The sequence below is a fragment of the Phoca vitulina genome, unplaced genomic scaffold, assembly GCF_004348235.1.
Source record: "Phoca vitulina isolate PV1807 unplaced genomic scaffold, GSC_HSeal_1.0 scaffold1, whole genome shotgun sequence".
Classification (NCBI taxonomy): domain Eukaryota; kingdom Metazoa; phylum Chordata; class Mammalia; order Carnivora; family Phocidae; genus Phoca; species Phoca vitulina.
The window spans coordinates 70,339,031-70,357,294 of NW_022589704.1; the positions used below are offsets into that span (position 1 = coordinate 70,339,031).

General features: G+C 37.5%; 1 protein-coding gene across 2 annotated transcripts in view; it reads left to right on the forward strand.

The window, feature by feature from the left end:
* LOC116635560 (lymphocyte antigen 75-like) overlaps positions 1-18,264 on the forward strand; it is a 124,887-nt gene that overhangs the window by 11,599 nt on the left and 95,024 nt on the right. For both annotated transcript variants that reach the window (XM_032409724.1, XM_032409733.1), the window contains exons 3-12: positions 791-961; positions 4,055-4,219; positions 8,164-8,274; positions 9,408-9,551; positions 11,790-11,981; positions 13,072-13,229; positions 15,029-15,139; positions 15,693-15,781; positions 15,930-16,099; positions 17,195-17,394. In XM_032409724.1, the coding sequence (XP_032265615.1) occupies positions 791-961; positions 4,055-4,219; positions 8,164-8,274; positions 9,408-9,551; positions 11,790-11,981; positions 13,072-13,229; positions 15,029-15,139; positions 15,693-15,781; positions 15,930-16,099; positions 17,195-17,394 (1,511 nt within the window). The remainder of the gene's footprint in view (positions 1-790; positions 962-4,054; positions 4,220-8,163; positions 8,275-9,407; positions 9,552-11,789; positions 11,982-13,071; positions 13,230-15,028; positions 15,140-15,692; positions 15,782-15,929; positions 16,100-17,194; positions 17,395-18,264) is intronic.

Sequence of the window (18,264 nt, forward strand, 5' to 3'; positions counted from 1 at the left end):
ATTTTTTCTGTTCCTCTCCACGTACCAGGGGAAATTATTAAAATGAAAAACTAGTTCTGCTACATCGCTGGCCACCAGCTAGTCCCATGACTGCCCAGCTAAAGCTGGTTCTTTTATAACCTGAATTACCATGCCCTGCTTCTCTCCAAGAACCTTCTCAGAGATCCAGCTGTTGTTTCCCCCACTTCTTGAGATGCACAATCTCAATTCTACCACCAATCAGTGAACAATGGGGCTATGTGTCCATCTGTCTAACTAGAGTTGGTTCCAAAGTCCACACCCACCCTCAGTGATTCCAAGGTATTTTTCTGGCCCCAGTCTTACTAAAGAAAATAAAATAGAATGTAAATTTAGTCTCATGCAGGGCACTCCTTCTGGTGAAATTCTCTGCCACCCATGGTAATCAGTTGATCCCTGCTGAATCAAGCCAGGATCGTTTAGCTCTTCATCCCACCACAATAAATGAAGCTTTACATGGATTATCTCATTGAATCCTCTTGAACAAACCTATAAGCTAGATACGATTATTCCTAATTAACAAATATAGAAACTGAGGCTAATAAAAGTTGGAGAGCTTGCCCACAGTCCCACAGTTGAGCCAGCATTCAAGTTCAGAGCTGAATGCTGCATCCATGCTCTGAATTTTCACACTGTGCAGCCTACTTACATACTATATTCTCTTAAGTGAAAACAGCAATCTTTCTCTCACAGAAAATTTAGGAATTGGTTAACTGAAGGTGATTGTCCAGTTTTTAACTTTCCTTTCCTCTACTTCCTCCCCACACCACAGAGATATATACCAGCGGTGGGAACTCCTATGGAAGACCTTGTGAATTTCCATTCTTAGTTAATGGGACCTGGCATCATGAGTGCATTTTTGATGAAAATTATGGTGGGCCATGGTGTGCAACCACCTTAAATTATGAATATGATCAAAAGTGGGGCATCTGCTTAAAACCAGGTATGTATGGGCTAGCAGGCTTTATATATGAAAAGAAAATGGATACCATTTATGTGAGACCAAAGGAAGAAGGAAGAGTCTGAGATAACTCAAAAATGACCGCAACAAATATTATCCTAGAGAAGGTATGTATTTGAAGAGAGAAAAGGAAGTAATGTGTAGCTATGAACTTGCTTTCAGAAGTAGGCCAAGGAAAGAACCAAGAGAAGATGGTGCCATGGAAGACAAAGGAGGAGGGAATGTTCTATAGCACAGATGCCTCAGGAAGAGGAAGTGGAAAAGGCATGAGCAGTTAGGAAATTGCTGCTGACCTTTGCTACAGCAGTTTCAAAAGACCAGTGGTCATAGAAGCCAGGTTATAGTGGACTGAAGTGTGAACAAGAAGTAGAGAAAGCCTCTTAAGTTTTATGGAATAGAAAAAGAGCAAGGATGGTGGTTTTGGGGGGTAGATAGGTTGAAGAAAAACTGTTAGGGTGGTAGAGACTTAAGTATATTTATGGCCTAAAGCAAAGAGGGACCAAAGAGACTTATATCCCTGGTCCTCTCAAAATTAGTGACACTGTTCTCCTGCCATTTCTTTATGTTGGGCAGAGCATTTTTTCTAATTGCTTCTTACTAGAAGCAAACTACTCAGGGTGTGCTAAAGAATTCACTGTTCTTTAGAAAGAGAGAGAGACCAACGTAGCAGTTGCATCATGATCTGGTATATAACAGACATATTTTCTTACCAGTCAGGTGGGAGTTACAGGTCATAGTACCTGACAAGTGATAAGTGCTCCAGATTAATTGGGCAATAGTTTGGAAGAGTGTCTAATAAAGAGAAAGGGAAAAGCTCCAGACCTGGGTAATAATATTTAATACTTATAGGGCCCTGCCGAGTGTCAAGTACTATTCTAAGCACTCAAACTATATTAACCCATTCAATCTTCACACAACCCTCTAAGGTAGGTACTAATTATCCCCATTATACAGATGAGCAAAGTGAGGTGCAGGGGAGTTATATCATTTGCCTAAGATCACATAGCTAATACATTTTAGAGCTAGGATTCAAATCTAGGAAATCCAGTTCTGAAGTCCTTGACCCAAACAAATACACTATAATGCCTCATTCAGTAGCCAACCTGGTGGTATTACTAATGCTGATGCCTCCTTAAGGGAAGCTGAGCTTCAAAATGAAGAGTTCTAAGCAACTAGGAGAGGTTATACTGAGCCAATGGTTCTGCAGCAGAATCACTTGGAAAGTATGTTAGAACAAAGATTTCTGGGGGCCAACCTCCAGAAATTATAATTTGGTAGATTTGGAGTGAGGCCCAAGAATTTGCAGTTCAGTGAGCTCCCAGGTGATGCTGATGATGCTGGTCTGGGGACCACACTTTGAGAATTTACTGTTCTCAGTAGAGGCACAGGCTTTTCAATACTCAGAACCTACTGAAAGATAAAAGCCAGTATTTGCTTCAGCTACAGTTGGTATCAGGCAGAGTTTGGTCAACTAGTCACTGATTTCATTTAAACCTCACTATAGTCTGGATCCAAAATTTTAGATGTGAAAGGGAGCTTAGAGGTTATCCAGTTGCAAACCCTCATTTCTCAGGTGAGGGGCAGCAGATGCAAATTGATGACATGGCCTGTCAGGGTCAGAACACATTTGTATGGAGTCTGGTGGAGATTCCAGAATTCCTGACCCTCATTCCCCAGTGTACTTATTCCACTCTACCTTGCTTCCTTGACTGTCATTAGTCTCAGTATCTTTAGCTTCCTTTGGATGGTGGGGGTGAGAATGGGAGTATTCATATACCTCTCAGAGTTATTTTTAGGGAAGAAGCAAGACTGTGAGTTTCTCAAAACCAAGGATGGCTAAATCATGTACATTATATTTTATAGCAAACATACTGCCATCCCACTGGAAGCTTCTGGATTTACAGGCATAAGGCCCCAGGGATAATAAGGAAACTTTAGGTGATGTACTTGCAAATCCACGTATTTTGTTTTCATCAAATGTCACATCCACCTCAGTTGCTATTTAGGCCATTCGAAAGTGGCTGAAGAAGCAGTGTATGCCATTCAGAAGATCAAGACCAGATTTAGGGACCAGTGCTCTGATTATAGCTCTGCCACAGACACTTCTAGATCTTTATTCCCATCTGTGAAATGAGAGCATTAGACAAGATGATCTCAATGGGCCCTTCCAGCTTGAAAGGCCATGAGTCTAACATGTGATGGGTGACTGGTTATTGTAGGCCCTTTGGAAAACTCCCTGAGTGGAACCTGGGACACACTTGGCACAGTCTATATTGGGTTTCCTCTTCTAGAGAGTACATGGGAGTCTCTAAGTATATTTTTGAACCAGTTGTGTCAAGACCTATATATCTCATCTAAGAAATAATTTGAAGGGTCTTTGTCTGAAGTTATACTTGCTTTTTAGATTTTTGTTAAAGAAAATAATATGCACATTATACAATGAACATGTATGTCTGTATACATATGCACACGTATGTCTACATAGACATCTGCAATATTGGTTATATAATATTATGTGTCATATATTAAATCATCTGTTAAAACATTAAGGAGAAATTTAGATTGAGTTTTTCAAATAAGGTAGTCACTTGGGTTCTAAGTCTTGGTGTTTAAGCAGCATGTCTGCACACACACACACACACACACACACACACACACACACAGTGGTTTCACTGCAGGCTGTAGGCAAACCCCTCTGCAGTCTGCCACCGTCTTCAAGTGAGCTTGTTTTCCATCAGCTCAGGAGTTTGACAATGTGAACACATTTGAAGACTCCTACATTTCAGCAGAGGGCAGGCATGGGCTAAAATATGGCATTATAATTGATAGGGGATAAAGGGAGAGTAGAGGATAGGAGAGTTGAAGCTTTATAATCAACCAAAGTCATTTAGTTCCCATGACTTCAATTTCTTTGTGTAACCAAAGGATCAAAATATGGTCTAGTCGAACAATAAGCTTCAATTTTAGTGTATCCTAAGAGTATGGAAAATGAATTGCAATATTGGTAAGCATTGTTAGTAATATAAGACATTATGCCCTTACTTTATGATCACTAATATATCTTTTTATCAACAGAAAATGGCTGTGAAGATAATTGGGAAAAGAATGAGCAGATTGGAAGTTGCTACCAATTTAATACTCAGGCAGCTCTTTCTTGGAAGGAAGCTTATGTTTCGTGTCAGAATCAAGGAGCTGACTTACTGAGCATCGGCAATGCTGCTGAATTAACTTATCTTAAAGGTAAGTTTGCATGTGGTAGAGCAAATTGCTGGGATTGTAAAGATGCCATCTGTCTACCTCTATTTTCATATCCAGGTATGTTGTTTGGTATATATATTTTTCTATCTTCTCTTTAATGTCAACACTGAAGCCCACAGGCAGAAAGGTATGAATATAATCCTATTCTATCCATTGAAAATGCATTTCATGTTTGAGACTGAAAAGAGGGTAATGTTCAGAAAATGGAATGAGGTAGTGGGATTAAACTGCTACCCTAAGCCTAACTGACAAGATTTCTTAAAAGGTGAACATTAAACTCTTTGAACATTGAAAAGTAGAGAAATTAAGGAAGGTGACGAAGATAGCTGAGTCATACCAGAGGCCTCAGGGAAAGGTCCTTGTGTTGAGTAGAGGATGCCATCCTCAAAGGCAAGGAGAGGACTAAGAAAATCTAAAAGTGGATTTAATCAATGGACACATTGAGTGGATAGGATTTTGTTTTATTTTGTTTGTGTGGTGATGGTGGGAATTCTTAAATTTTTAATTATGAAAACATATATACAGAAATAGAAAATAACCTGAAAGAAACCTGTGTAACCACCACCCTGACTTTACACACTCTTTATACACTTAACATTTTGTCATATTGCTTTGCATTGATTGATTCCCTGCTTCCCTCCCTTTAAAGAAATACAATGATTTTGTTCTTTATTTTTTGTTTTAAGATGTTATTTATTTATTTGACAGAGAGAGACACAGCGAGAGAGGGAACACAAGCAGGGGGAGTGGAAGAGGGAGAAGCAGGCTTCCCATGGAGCAGGGAGCCTGATGCCGGGCTCCATCCCAGGACCCTGGGATCATGACCCGAGCCAAAGGCAGATGCTTAACCCACTGAGCCACCCAGGCGCCCCAAAATAAAATATTAACAGCGTTAAAGCTCCATGTCCATCTCTCAAAATAACCATTCTTTGAGTACTTTTACAACATATATATGTCTAAATACTGTATATGTTTTCATTATACTATTGTTCTGTTTTTAAATGATACAAATGCTTATTTGCCCATATGTAAGTTTATCCATTGTCATCTGCTGCTGTAAAGTATTGCATTGTATGAATAAACCACAACTTATCCATTCTCCTATTGAGAAACAGGTTATTTTCAGCTTTTCCTATTGCAAGGAACATCCTCATATGTGCCTCATGGGGCAGACATGTATGAGAGTTTCTCTAGAATAGGAATTGCTGAGTCATGGGGCACACATCTCTTCACCTCTAACCAAAAATTCTGAATTGCTTTCCAAAGGATCTGCATTCATTTACACCTCCATTAGCACCTGGTGTTATCAGACTTAGTTGGCCAAAGTGATGAATGTGAAATGGTATTTCATTTTTCTTTTATATTTTACTGATAATTCATGTGGTTTTGTGTCTCGTGTTTATTAGGCATTCAGGTTTTCAGTTTATAATCTGCCGGTTGATATCCCTTGCCTATTTTCTATTGAGTTGTTTGGCTTTTTCTTATTAATGTGTTATAGTTCTTTACATATACTTATCTTTTCTTGTAGGATTACAAATATATTTTCCTAGTCTTTGGTCTTTTTACATTTGTTGCTTCTTATCATTTAAAAATATGTTAGTTTTAATTTGGTCAGTCAATCTTTTCCTTAATGTTTTGTGCTTATTTATATTACTTAGCAAATTCTTTCTTAGCCCTAATATGATAAACATATCCTCTCATTTTTCTTCCAAAAGTTTATAATTTTGCTTTTCATATTTATATCCATAATCCATCTGGAATAAAATTTCTAGAGATGGGAATCTAATTTATCTTTCTCTGCATGGATGTCAGTTGACCAAGCACTATTTATTTCACATTTTTCCCTCAGATTTGTTATGCCACCTCTAATAAGTATAAACTCCCCTTTTACATGTGGGTTATTTCTAGGCTCTCCATCCTATTCCTTTGGTCTACTTGTCTGTCTGTGTGTCTATTCCACACTGTTTTAATTATGCCAGCTGCATAGTATATATGGATGAGCAAGTCCTCTCATATTTTTTCTTGAATTGCATTGGCTTTTTTTAAATCACTTAATCTTTTCTATAAATTTAAGGATCACCTTATTAATCTCAATGAAAAACTTTATTGGGACTTTGGAATTGCATTGAATTATAGATTAATTAAAGAGGCACTGCCGTCACTATATTATTAAGTCTTCTCATCCATGAAAATGGTATGCCTTTCTACTTATTTGTGACATCTTTTATGAATTCAGTAAAATTGTATATCTTTTTTGGGGGGGGATTAATTCTTCTTTTTTATTATTATTTTATGTTAATCACCATACATTACATCATTAGTTTTTGATGTAGTGTTCCATGATTCATTGTTTGCATATAACACCCAGTGCTCCATTCAGTACGTGCCCTCTTTAATACCCATCACCAGGCTTACCCATCCCCCCACCCCCCTCCCCTCTAGAACCCTCTGTTTCTCAGAGTCCATAGTCTCTCATGGTTCATCTCCCCCACCGATTTCCCCCCCTTCACTTCTCCCTTCCTACTATCTTCTTTTTTTTTTTTTTTAACACATAATGTATTATTTGTTTCAGAGGTACAGGTCTGTGATTCAACAGTCTCACACAATTCACAGCGCTCACCATAGCACATACCCTCACCAATGTCTATCACCCAGCCACCCCATCCCTCCCACCCCCCACCATTCCAGCAACCCTCAGTTTGTTTCCTAAGATTAAGAATTCCTCATATCAGTGAGATCATATGATACATGTCTTTCTCTGATTGACTTATTTCGCTCAGCATAATACCCTCCAGTTCCATCCATGTCGTTGCAAATGGCAAGATTTTATTCCTTTTGATGGCTGCATAATATTCCATTGTATATATACACCACATCTTCTTTATCCATTCATCTGTCAATGGACATCTTGGCTCTTTCCATAGTTTGGCTTTTGTGGACATTGCTGCTATAAACATCGGGGTGCACATACCCCTTCGGATCACTACATTTCTATCTTTATCCATCAGAGTATTGCACATTTTTTACTAGAAAGTTTATAAACAGAAAGTTTTTATTTTATTTTTTAAAAGTTAAGAAACCCAGGGCACCTGGGTGGCTCAGTTGGTTGAGTGATCAACTTTTGATTTTGACTCAGGTCGTGATCTTAGGGTTGTGGGCTTGAGCCCCACATCAGGCTCCACCCTCAGTGGGGTATCTGCCTTTCTCCCCCTCCTTCTACCCCTCCCCCCACCCTTGCTTTCTCTCTCTAAAATAAATAAATAAATCTTTTTTAAAAATCAAGAAACCCAAGTTATTGAGTCTCTGATGATTTGACAATGATGTTTCAGACTGAGGACTAAATGCTTTTCAGACATTATCTTATTTAATACCATATAACAACGCTATGAGGTATAGGTATTTTTATTATGCTCACTTGGCAGATGAGGAATGTGAGGATCAGAGAGGAAATGTAACTTGCACCCACAAGTAATTAGCAGAGCCAAAATTTGAACACAATCAGTCTGACTTGAAAACAAGTTTATCCTGCATGTATGTGCATTTACTTTTTATAAGACTAGTAAGTTCTTTAAAGGAAGAGGTGGGTCTCATGGGTTGTTTTTTTCCCTTTTGCACAAAACTCTAAGCATTTTTTCTATATATAAAACAAATACCTATTGACTAATTCAGATAAATCCTATCACACTGTTTTATAATAAATATAAATATTTGGTAAATTCAAACTATGAGTAAAACCCTAATATCTCCAGATAAATAATTTAATCATCATTACAGCCTCATAAGACAAGTATTTTTATGAAACTGGATAGATTCCTGACTTACAATCAAGGCCTTCAGATATTTTTGCTATTAGTAGAAACTGAAGTCTGACTTAGATAATAATTTAGGTAATTTTGTCACTTGTTAAAATTATATGATTCTTACAGAAAAAGAAGGCATTCCAAGAATTTTCTGGATTGGCTTAAATCAACTATACTCTGCTAGAGGCTGGGAATGGTCAGACCACAAGCCATTAAACTTTCTCAACTGGGACCCAGGTAACTGCTCCCTCCTCCACCTACTATGCACAGAGCAAAAGCTTCAAAAAAGTAAATAAACAAAAGCATCCCACTCACTGATAGCTTATAAAAATTTCAAATCTTGACAACTGTTATTATGGTTACTTCTCCAAAGAATTTTTTCCCCTAATTCCTTCTTTACTGTGATACCATTATAGACAAGTTGAACCATATCATGGATAACTGAGCATTTGTCTCTAACCTTTACGGCAACCCTACATTTTTAAGTAACAGCAGAATAAACCCCATCACATGGCCTAGAAGCTGTTCTGTGTCCCTCAGGTGACTTGACGTGTCTATGACTAACCTGTGTTGTTTCATCTGCAGCTCAAATCCATACAGAAATATGTTCTCATTTTAAAACTCTTAGGGTCTTGTACGGTAGTCCTCAAGTACTAACAACATAATGGCTGTATTTTATTACACAAATGAATACCTTAAAGAAAATTTTATAGTGAATAAAACAAACAAAATCCTACTTAGCCAAAAGATTTTTCTCCCCAAAAGAAGTTTAGATACCTTTTTTAAAAAAATAAAATCTTGGGCTTCTGACAAATGTAGAACCTAAGAGTTAACACTAGCTTCAGTACGAAAGTATCCTGTACACATAAAAGAAAAATGGGTTAAGTGCAATAAAATACCAATAGGTCATTTTAGTTTAATGAAACTTCATTATTAGTGAATAAATTCTCTATTATCTCAGTAAATAAAATCTTTAAAGATAATTTAACTTTTAATTCAAGGTCTTAAGGGCATTACAGAATCATAAATTAGAATATTTATTATATAGAGTAGAAGATTAAGAGCTACCGTCTGCAGAGTATGATATGGAAATTGATTGGGGACAGAGGTTTGTTTTTGATTTTTGGTTTTGTTTTTTAAGTTGACTATACTGTGTCATAGTATTTGGCCTTGGATCCTGTATTTTAGAAGGAAAACATATTTAAGCACATGGGTGTTCATTGAGGCTTATACATCTCAATTTAATAGAAGGTTTAACTATTTTATGAGTTCCAATAAAAGCAGAAAATTAAGAATACAAATTATTTTTCTAACCACCACTGTGGGCCTAACCTTCTCTTTCTAACTCTTTGAAAATTCTACCGTTTAAGATATGCCTAGTGCACCTATGATAATAGGCGGATCCAGCTGTGCGAGAATGGATGCCATGTCTGGTCTATGGCAGAGTTTTTCCTGTGAAGCTCAATTGCCCTATATTTGCAAGAAACCATTAAATAACACAGTGGAGTTAACAGGTATCTTTTTCATTTCCTTGTGCAAGTAGGTCTTAAAATTATAGTTTTGTGAAGTCAAGTAGATCCATTTCAGATATCTAATTCTACCTTTCCTTCACCTGTTCCTGCCAATGCCAAAAACTACTTCATTTTGACCCTGTGGTTGGCTATTATTAACTTTATATGTGTAAAGCTTTGGTTTGGTATATCCCCATAAGAAGGCAGAGGTATTCTAGGTAAGAAATACGTTTCTGTTCACAGGTGGCTCTTTTTTCTTTGGAACAGTGGTGCTCAGAGTATGGTTCCTAGACCAAGAGTATCAGTATCACCTGTACCTGTTTGAAATACAAATTCTTAGGACCCCCCACCCCCAAGACTTACTGAATCAAAAGTTCTGCGGGCCCGAACAATCTGTGTTTTAAGAAGCCTTCCTGGAGATGCTGATGCACACTCAGGTTTTATGTATGACCTGCCTCTGTGAAAAGTAGAAAACGATGGATGGGGGAACTCTTCCAGGGTTTCCAGTTCCTGCCCCGTGATGCCCACCTCTGTTCTGTCCTTCTTTGCCAGGCTGCTTCTTTAGGTTGTTGTGTTGATAAATCAGGTAGAAAAGGGGAGGTGCAGAAGGACAAAACGTGTACAAGGAGGGTTTGTTTTTTTTCAAGGGATTTCAGGGATAAGAGAAACATGGAACAGTTGAAGTTTCTGAGGTGCAGAGAAACTTCAGAAGCCTTTGAAGGAATAAGAAGAGGGCCGTTACTATCTTGCACAAGCCCCACCACATACATGGTATTTGATTAAATCCTCCTGAATAAGAAAAACTATTACTCAAAACTGGGAGGGAAAAAAAGGAGGTTTTAAAATGTCTTGTTTAAAGAATGTTGGGGAAGGGAATGAAATTTCTTATCCATATAGGAGCATAAAGCTATTTTTTAAGACTAAAAAATAAATATATAGAATAAAGATTGTCAGGAGATGTTTTATTAAAATATAGGGGGAAATGAACATTCATCTTCCAAGTTGATTCAAACCAAATTTAGTCCACACAACAAAAAGCATAATAGAAAAGACAGCACAGATGAAAATAAACCAGGGTGACTGATGATAGATCAAATAAATATGCTGTAGTAGCAATTATTAAGTAAATCATGATGTTTCCACATGATTGAGTAATATGCATTTATTAAAATAACTGTGCCAACAGGAAAATACAAGAGCAGAGCAAAATGATATGCCTACTTCTCATTTTAATCTTGTAAAAATATGTATTCATAGAGACAAAGACTAGAATAGGAAAATGTTTGTTCTAAGTTCAATTATGGGTATTTTTTCCTCTGTTCCTTTATCATAATTGTAAAATAATAATAATAATAGCAGCAAGTGCTATTTCAGAAACTTAAAATTGAGTTATCTTGCAAGTGTGAGAAGCTAACTGGACCTGAATTTTATCTTTAAACGAAGAATAAACTGTCCGCATTTTTAAGATGCTGTGTTTTCATACAACAGACATTCCAAACAGTTCAGAATCCATGAAGTCTGAGTAATTGACTTAATTTCTAATTCTATTAAGGAAGGATAGAAGTATTTTGTGTGGTTTTATACCTCAGTCTTTTTCTCCAGTCTTTCTTGACCATCATCTGAGTGAGTTTTAACATGGTCAAAACAAAAAATCACTAATTGCATGAGGATGTAGGTCTACGAGCGGGAAGGAAAGAAGAGGTCCAGAGAGGTCCTGTGCCCTTTCCCTTGAATTGCTATCTTCTCTTTCATGTGGAGTTTATAAATGTTTTACTCTATTCCTTAAATCTCTGTCCTTTGTCCAATGGTAGGCATAAATGCACATCCCCTGCTAATCTGACCATACATGAAAGGAGGCTGGACTTCATAACCTCTCAAAGTCAGAGATTGGAGGGGAACTTAACAAATCCCCATACCAAGGAAGATTGGTCAGCAACTGGCTTACCCCACACAATTCTCCTGTCTATTAGGACTAAGGGCAATCCCTCCTCAAATAGTCGGAGCCTAATCATGTAGCACATTTGTATCACATTACAGTCATATCATTATCTTTACCCCTGCAGTCATTCTTATGATGTTATGTAGAATGAAGCAACACATAAATTCATGTCCCTGTACTATTTGACATCCCATTCCCCAGTTTTCCAGCATCTTGATGATTTAAGAAGGAAGAATTTGCAATGTTATTGATTCAAAATAGATGTATCTTTACTGGAATATAAATAGCTGCTTTTCCTGCAGATGTTTGGACATATTTAGATACACACTGTGATGCAGGCTGGCTGTCAAATAATGGTTTTTGCTATCTGCTGGTAAATGAAAGTGATTCCTGGGATAAGGCACATACAAAATGCAAAGCCTTGAGCAGCGATCTCATCAGCATTCATTCTTTAGCAGATGTGGAGGTGGTTGTCACAAAACTCCATAATGGTGGTAAGTTTTTAAAACATCCTATTTGAGAGGTTTAAAACATTCTAAAGTACCCCTATTTTTAGACTCTTGGTGGGAATGAAAGCTTACAATTTGATTCTTACAGATCAGCACTGTCCAATAGCATTTTCCGTGATGATGGAACTGTTCTATAATCTGTGCTGTCCAGTACAGCTGCCACCAGCCATTTGTGGCTTGTGAACACTTGCAATGTAACTGAGGAACTGATCTTTACTTTTATTTAATTTTAATTAATTTACAAATAGCCACATGTAGCTAATAGCTGCCAATTTGACAGTATAGCCAGTGATTGAATAATTTCCCTCTTCTCATAAACTAAGTGCTATTTAAGTTGCTCCAGATGCTTAAGTGATGATTATTTCATGATTATTTCACTTTTGTAATTATTTAAAGGCTAAAGACTGAAGAACAAAAATACACTAGACAGGCTGTATTATATCCTCCTCCTAGGATTCACTAATAGTAATAGCTAATAATAGACACCTATTCTGTGTCAGCATGGTGTTAATTGTTTCCCCTGGGAGGGCAGCATCATCATCCCAGGGCAGGGATGGACATCAGTCCTATTCTAACTGGAGTATCTATGATTGTATTTGTAGAATTTCATTGCAGTTTTCCCCTGCTGTCCAAAAGGAGACTGTTCTTATGAAACCTTTCATAAACCAAAATGGCATAAAAACAAAGAAGCAAACACCATTTTGTAAAAGCAAAAATCCACCTCAGATTTCTTTCACTTAGTGAAAACAGGCAGTAAAAGTGAAGTGGCAGAAAGAGCTTTCGGATAGCAGAGGAAACCTGTATAACCCATAAAGCAAGGTTTATCTAAATCAGATAGCAGGAACACCTAACCTACAGATCACAGTGTGGCTTTTCCACTGTGTACTCTGACTGCATAAGTACCCTGAAACCCCTTGACTCCTGGCCTGCCTAAATTATCAATATTTTCATAGATTAATTACAGATACCATGGAGGCTCCTAAAACCCCATTATCAGAATGTAAAATCAGCAACAATATACATATTGAAGTATGTAATTGAGTAAAACCAAATAAATAAAATATTTTTCTTTTAGATGCCAAAGAAGAAATATGGATAGGTCTTAAGAACAAAAATGTACCAAGTTTATTTCAGTGGTCTGATGGTACTGAAGTTACTCTAACATATTGGAATAAGAATGAGCCAAATGTTCCCTACAATAAGACTCCCAACTGTGTTTCCTATTTAGGAAAGGTAGGAAACTTCCTGTGGCTTATTTATATTCTTATTGTATACCAAATAATATTAAGATGATTTTGGTTGGGATATTTGTGTTTAAGCCTAGAAAGAAAATAAAAGGGGGCGCCTGGGTGGCTCAGTTGGTTAAGCGACTGCCTTCGGCTCAGGTCATGATCCTGGAGTCCCGGGATCGAGTCCCGCATCAGGCTCCCTGCTTGGCAGGGAGTCTGCTTCTCCCTCTCCCACTCCCCCCTCTTGTGCTCTCTCTCTCTCAAATAAATAAATAAAATCTTTAAAAAAAGAAAAAAAAAAAAAAGAAAATAAAAGGTCATAGCCCTGTAGATTGTCTTTCTGGAAGCTACTGGAAAAAAGATGTAAATAAAACAATGACTAAGTAAGCAATCCACTTCCTGTCTGAGAGTATCTGCTCTGGTCTGAAACACATGAAGGAAATCCCGTTAGAACTCAATTCTTCTGCCAGATTGGTCCTAATAAGCTGCTTTCTCTCTGGACCATCAGTATATTTAACATATAACCACAACTTAAGGGAAAAATCCCATCTTCTGAATTCATGTTCAGATTTTTATATTAATCTTAATTTGAGAAGTGAAAAAATATTTTTATTTAAAAATTAGGTCCAGGGGCGCCTGGCTGGCTTAGTCAGTGGAGCATGCAACTCTTGATCTCCAGTTTAAGAGTTCAAGCCCCACATTGGGTGTAGAGATTACTTAAAAAAAGAAAATCTTTAAAAATTAATTAATTAATTAAAAATTAAGTCTAATGTTTTTCAGAGAACAGCTTTCTTCTGTAGAATGCTTAACTATTTATTGAACATGCTTTAGTTAAGAGTCCAAAATAGGCTGCATGTTGAGAGAAAAGACATGTGTATCTTTATATTTTGTTTGTATCACTTTCCTGGGGACTTCTAATTATTTAGGAGGCTTGTGTCCCTCAAACTTCTAGAGAGACTTAAGTGGAAGTAATAAATGATATGTGTATTTAGGAGTGTTTCAAGAGTAAAGATGTATCTAGAAAGGTGTCATAGATGAATTTAGAAGGGTGTCACATTTGGTGCTCTATTTAAAAGGATATTTAAGATGTCTGATACAGTGTCAAAGATAGAAATGAGATCCCACAGGCAAGACTAAACTGATAACATACCTAGACAGCATTCCAGTGTTTGAAACTGACTCTTATCACAATTGACTTGTTGAAATTTAATTTGAAGAAAGCAGAGTGACTTAAGCAAAAGTCATGTTAAGAGAGAATTTTGAAGCCTAAGCTAAGTAAAGTGGAAGGAACTTTTGATTCTGGAATTCTTGGACAGTAGCTGTTCTAATTACCATGATTATGTTATATATGAGGAGACTGAAATAGCATGGTTGGTTGACATGTCCAAAAGTTTTTAACCAATGGGCAAACTTTGACCATGTCATGTGGGAGAAGACTTGAACACTGTCAACTGCGTGTAGGCTGAGTTCTTCTTTCTTCAACTTCTGTACTAAATGTCCTTTGATGGTTTTATTGTTACTCTTCTAAGAAAATGGAATTCATCTCCACTATGATCTTGAGGTGGTGCTGAAATTACAGACTGTGAGCCACAACCTTGCAGGACTGTCGGGTAGCATTTTCTAGGAATATGTTCCCAGACATAGTCATTCATTTTCCCTTTCCCTCCCCTTCCTCCTCCCCTTGCCCCTTGCTCACAGTTTTGTGAGAAGAAACTATCTTGATTTAAAATAAGTTAGAGTTCAACTCTAAATATATGGCAGATAATTTCTCTGTGGAAAAAATTTCTTTCTATTTTTAAAAAGTTAGGTCAGTGGAAAGTCCAGTCCTGTGAAGAGAAACTTAAATATGTATGTAAGAAAAAGGGAGAACAAATGAATGATACAACATCTGACAAGATGTGTCCTCCAGATGAGGTATGTAAAGTCCCTACGTAAGTTTTTCTAAGCAATATTACACCTTCTTGGTTAAGGATGGTAGGTGAGACTGAAACAATTCAGACTTGGAAAATAGAAGAAATGGCTACCTTCTGTTCATTTACATTAGAGCAAATCAGAGGGCAGTGAATCATTACATATTGGCGTTCTTACAGAAGAAAAAACGTTATAGGAAAGAGTTACCTATTCATGATTTCTATAAAAATGTATGTGATTATAATCCTTAATGCTGATGTCTTTACTTCCCCCATTTATATTTTTCCTCTCCAAAAATAGTTCAACCAACAACGTTATAGTCTTATGAGGAGCTAGGCCCTGGAGGCAAAGAGAAATAAGACACACCTTCTGTCTGACACAAGCTCACAATCCTGTAGGAGTTATCTCTGAAGTTGTATCCCACCTTCATCATGTGTATGAATTACCGGTGCATGTCCTTGATTTCTCTAAGTGTGAGATGTTATCAGTGTAGCAGAATCATGCTTAGAGGTAGGATATTAAGTCTGAACAGTGTGATATTTCTCCTCGGATTTAGGGCTGGAAAAGACATGGAGAAATCTGTTACAAGATTTACAGGGATGAGGTCCCTTTTGGAACCAACTGCAATCTGACTATAACTAGCAGGTATGACCATCAGTAAACATGTACTGGTGAACTTTTAACTCTGGGTTAGCTTTATGAAGTAAGTCTCCTAAGAGAAAGGTGCATTTTCAATTTACATAGTAATTCAATCATTATAAAAACACCTACTAATTTAACTCTTGTTTTGTAGATTTGAGCAAGAATACCTGAATGATATGATTAAAAAGTATACTAAATCTCCAGGAAAATACTTCTGGACTGGCCTGAGAGATATAGATTCACATGGAGAGTATAGCTGGACAGGAGTTGGTGGAGTAAAGCAAGCTGTAACATTTTCCAACTGGAATTTTCTTGAGCCAGGTGAGTGCCTTACTTTTAAAGTAGTAGAATATGATGATTTGTGAAATGCAGTGTACCTCCCAGATATGGTCTTCACTTAGCTTTGAAATGTGAGGCAAATGATGATCTTCAGGATGAGAGTCTGTCTATGGAACCATAAATAGAAGCAGTGACTGTGTCTCCCTTATGAAATCCTTGGGAATAACGCCCAAAAAGGAGCTAAAAAACTGTTTTCAGAAACCACCCTCTAATGGCACAAAGCTAGAACCATCAATGCAAGTTTATCTTTTCCATGTAAGTCTCAAACAGAATCTAGAAGCTTCATTTTGAAGTGCTTTACACTTTCATCTCTCTGCTTTTTTCTCTTAGCTTCTTTCTCCAAAATTGAATGTGTTTATTTCTATTATTCCAAATGGGTGAGAATTAAGGAGGCAATATTGTAGGTATTATTTATCTGAAAGTTAGTTCATCTTTCTTTAACAAGCTCAAAGCATTGACCATAATTAGCCATGGAATCAGAATATTGTGAACCAGAAAGGACCTCAGAAATCCCTTCTGATTTTAGAGTTGAGAAGACAGAATCTCAGAAAGGTGATCTACTTGACAAATGTTACCTAGTTATTGAATTACTAAAATCCAGATCCCCTGATTTCTAATCAAATGCTTTGTATTGGATTTTGGCTTTCTATAAAAAAAAGCTAATGTGAACCACTTAGGCTATGCTGAGCAGCTTAGTAGTTTAGCGTACAGCTCCAGATGCAGACCACCTGGGTTCTAGTTCTGGATCAACCACTTACTAACATGTGACCTTGGACAAGTCACTAATCCTCACTGTACCTTAGTATGACAATAGAATCGACTCTGGAGGTCAGTTGTAAGGACTGATTCATTTGATCCTGTTAGAACAGTACCTGGCAGGTAATAAACACTTCTCTTTATTACCATCATTGTCGTCATCATCATCATCATTATTATGAACAACACATTTCTTTCTTCTGTTATCTTTTATATTCTTTCTCCAGACCTTGGCCCAAATAAAGGGCAAGGATACTAGAAAGTATTTGGACTTTAATTTTCAAATGTAATGTTTAATTAAACTTTCTGATTCAACCCCAGCTTCTCCAGGCGGGTGTGTGGCTATGGCTACTGGAAAGTCTCTTGGAAAGTGGGAGGTGAAAGACTGCAGAAACTTCAGAGCACTCTCGGTTTGCAAGAAAATAAGTGGGCCCATTCAGCCTGAAGAAGTAGCTCCTAAGCCTGAAGACCCCTGTCCTGAAGGCTGGCATAGTTTCCCCTCAAGTCTTTCTTGTTATAAGGTAAAGTAACATTCTCATTTAGTTCCTTAATGAGGTTATCTTTCTACTATCCTAGTCCATATGCTTGTAGAAATTATGCTTCTCTCCAGGCACATATGTAACCTACCAACGTGTTTGGGAGCACCATTGAACCTTTGTCATGAGACAGCTCATCCCCAGATGAACTCATGTCCTACCCAAAAGAGCAGGGCCAGAGCCAAAACTCGCTCTTTCCTAGTGTTCTTTTGTTCTGAGAAGTTAAGTAAGCTACATGCCATGCTGACACTTTGCTTAGTATTCTCATATCCCTCTAATCTTTATGTCAAATGAAGAATTCTATCACTTCTTATAATTTAAAAAAATTTTATTTTGGGGCCTCTATAAGTCAGCTGTTCCCCAAAGAAACCATTACATACCATCCCAAAACTCAGTGGCTATAACAACAAACATTTAGTCCCATGCTCACAGATCTCTGGGTCAAACAGGGATTGATTGTTTTAGTTTAGGCTTGAATGGTGAGCTCTGCTTTCAACTGTGGGTCAGCTATGCTGGGCTCCAGGCTATGAGTTGGGATGTGCTGCCTTTTGATTGGTCTCAGGCTGAAGCATCAGTAGCTATCAGGGGCTTGTTCTTCTTATGGTCAGTTGCTGGAGCCTGAGAGGAAAGCCTAACCATGTAAGCACATTTCAGGCCTCTGTTCACTGTACCTCCACTAATATGCCATTGATCACAGCAAGTTACATGGCCAGGCCCCAAACCAAGGTACAGAGAAGGATACTTCACCCACCAGGAGGCCATGGCAAGAATATACGGTTATATCACGGGGAACTGAAGAATTGGGATCAGTAATTCAATCTACCATTGTATCATCCCCTCTTCTTCTTTTTTTGG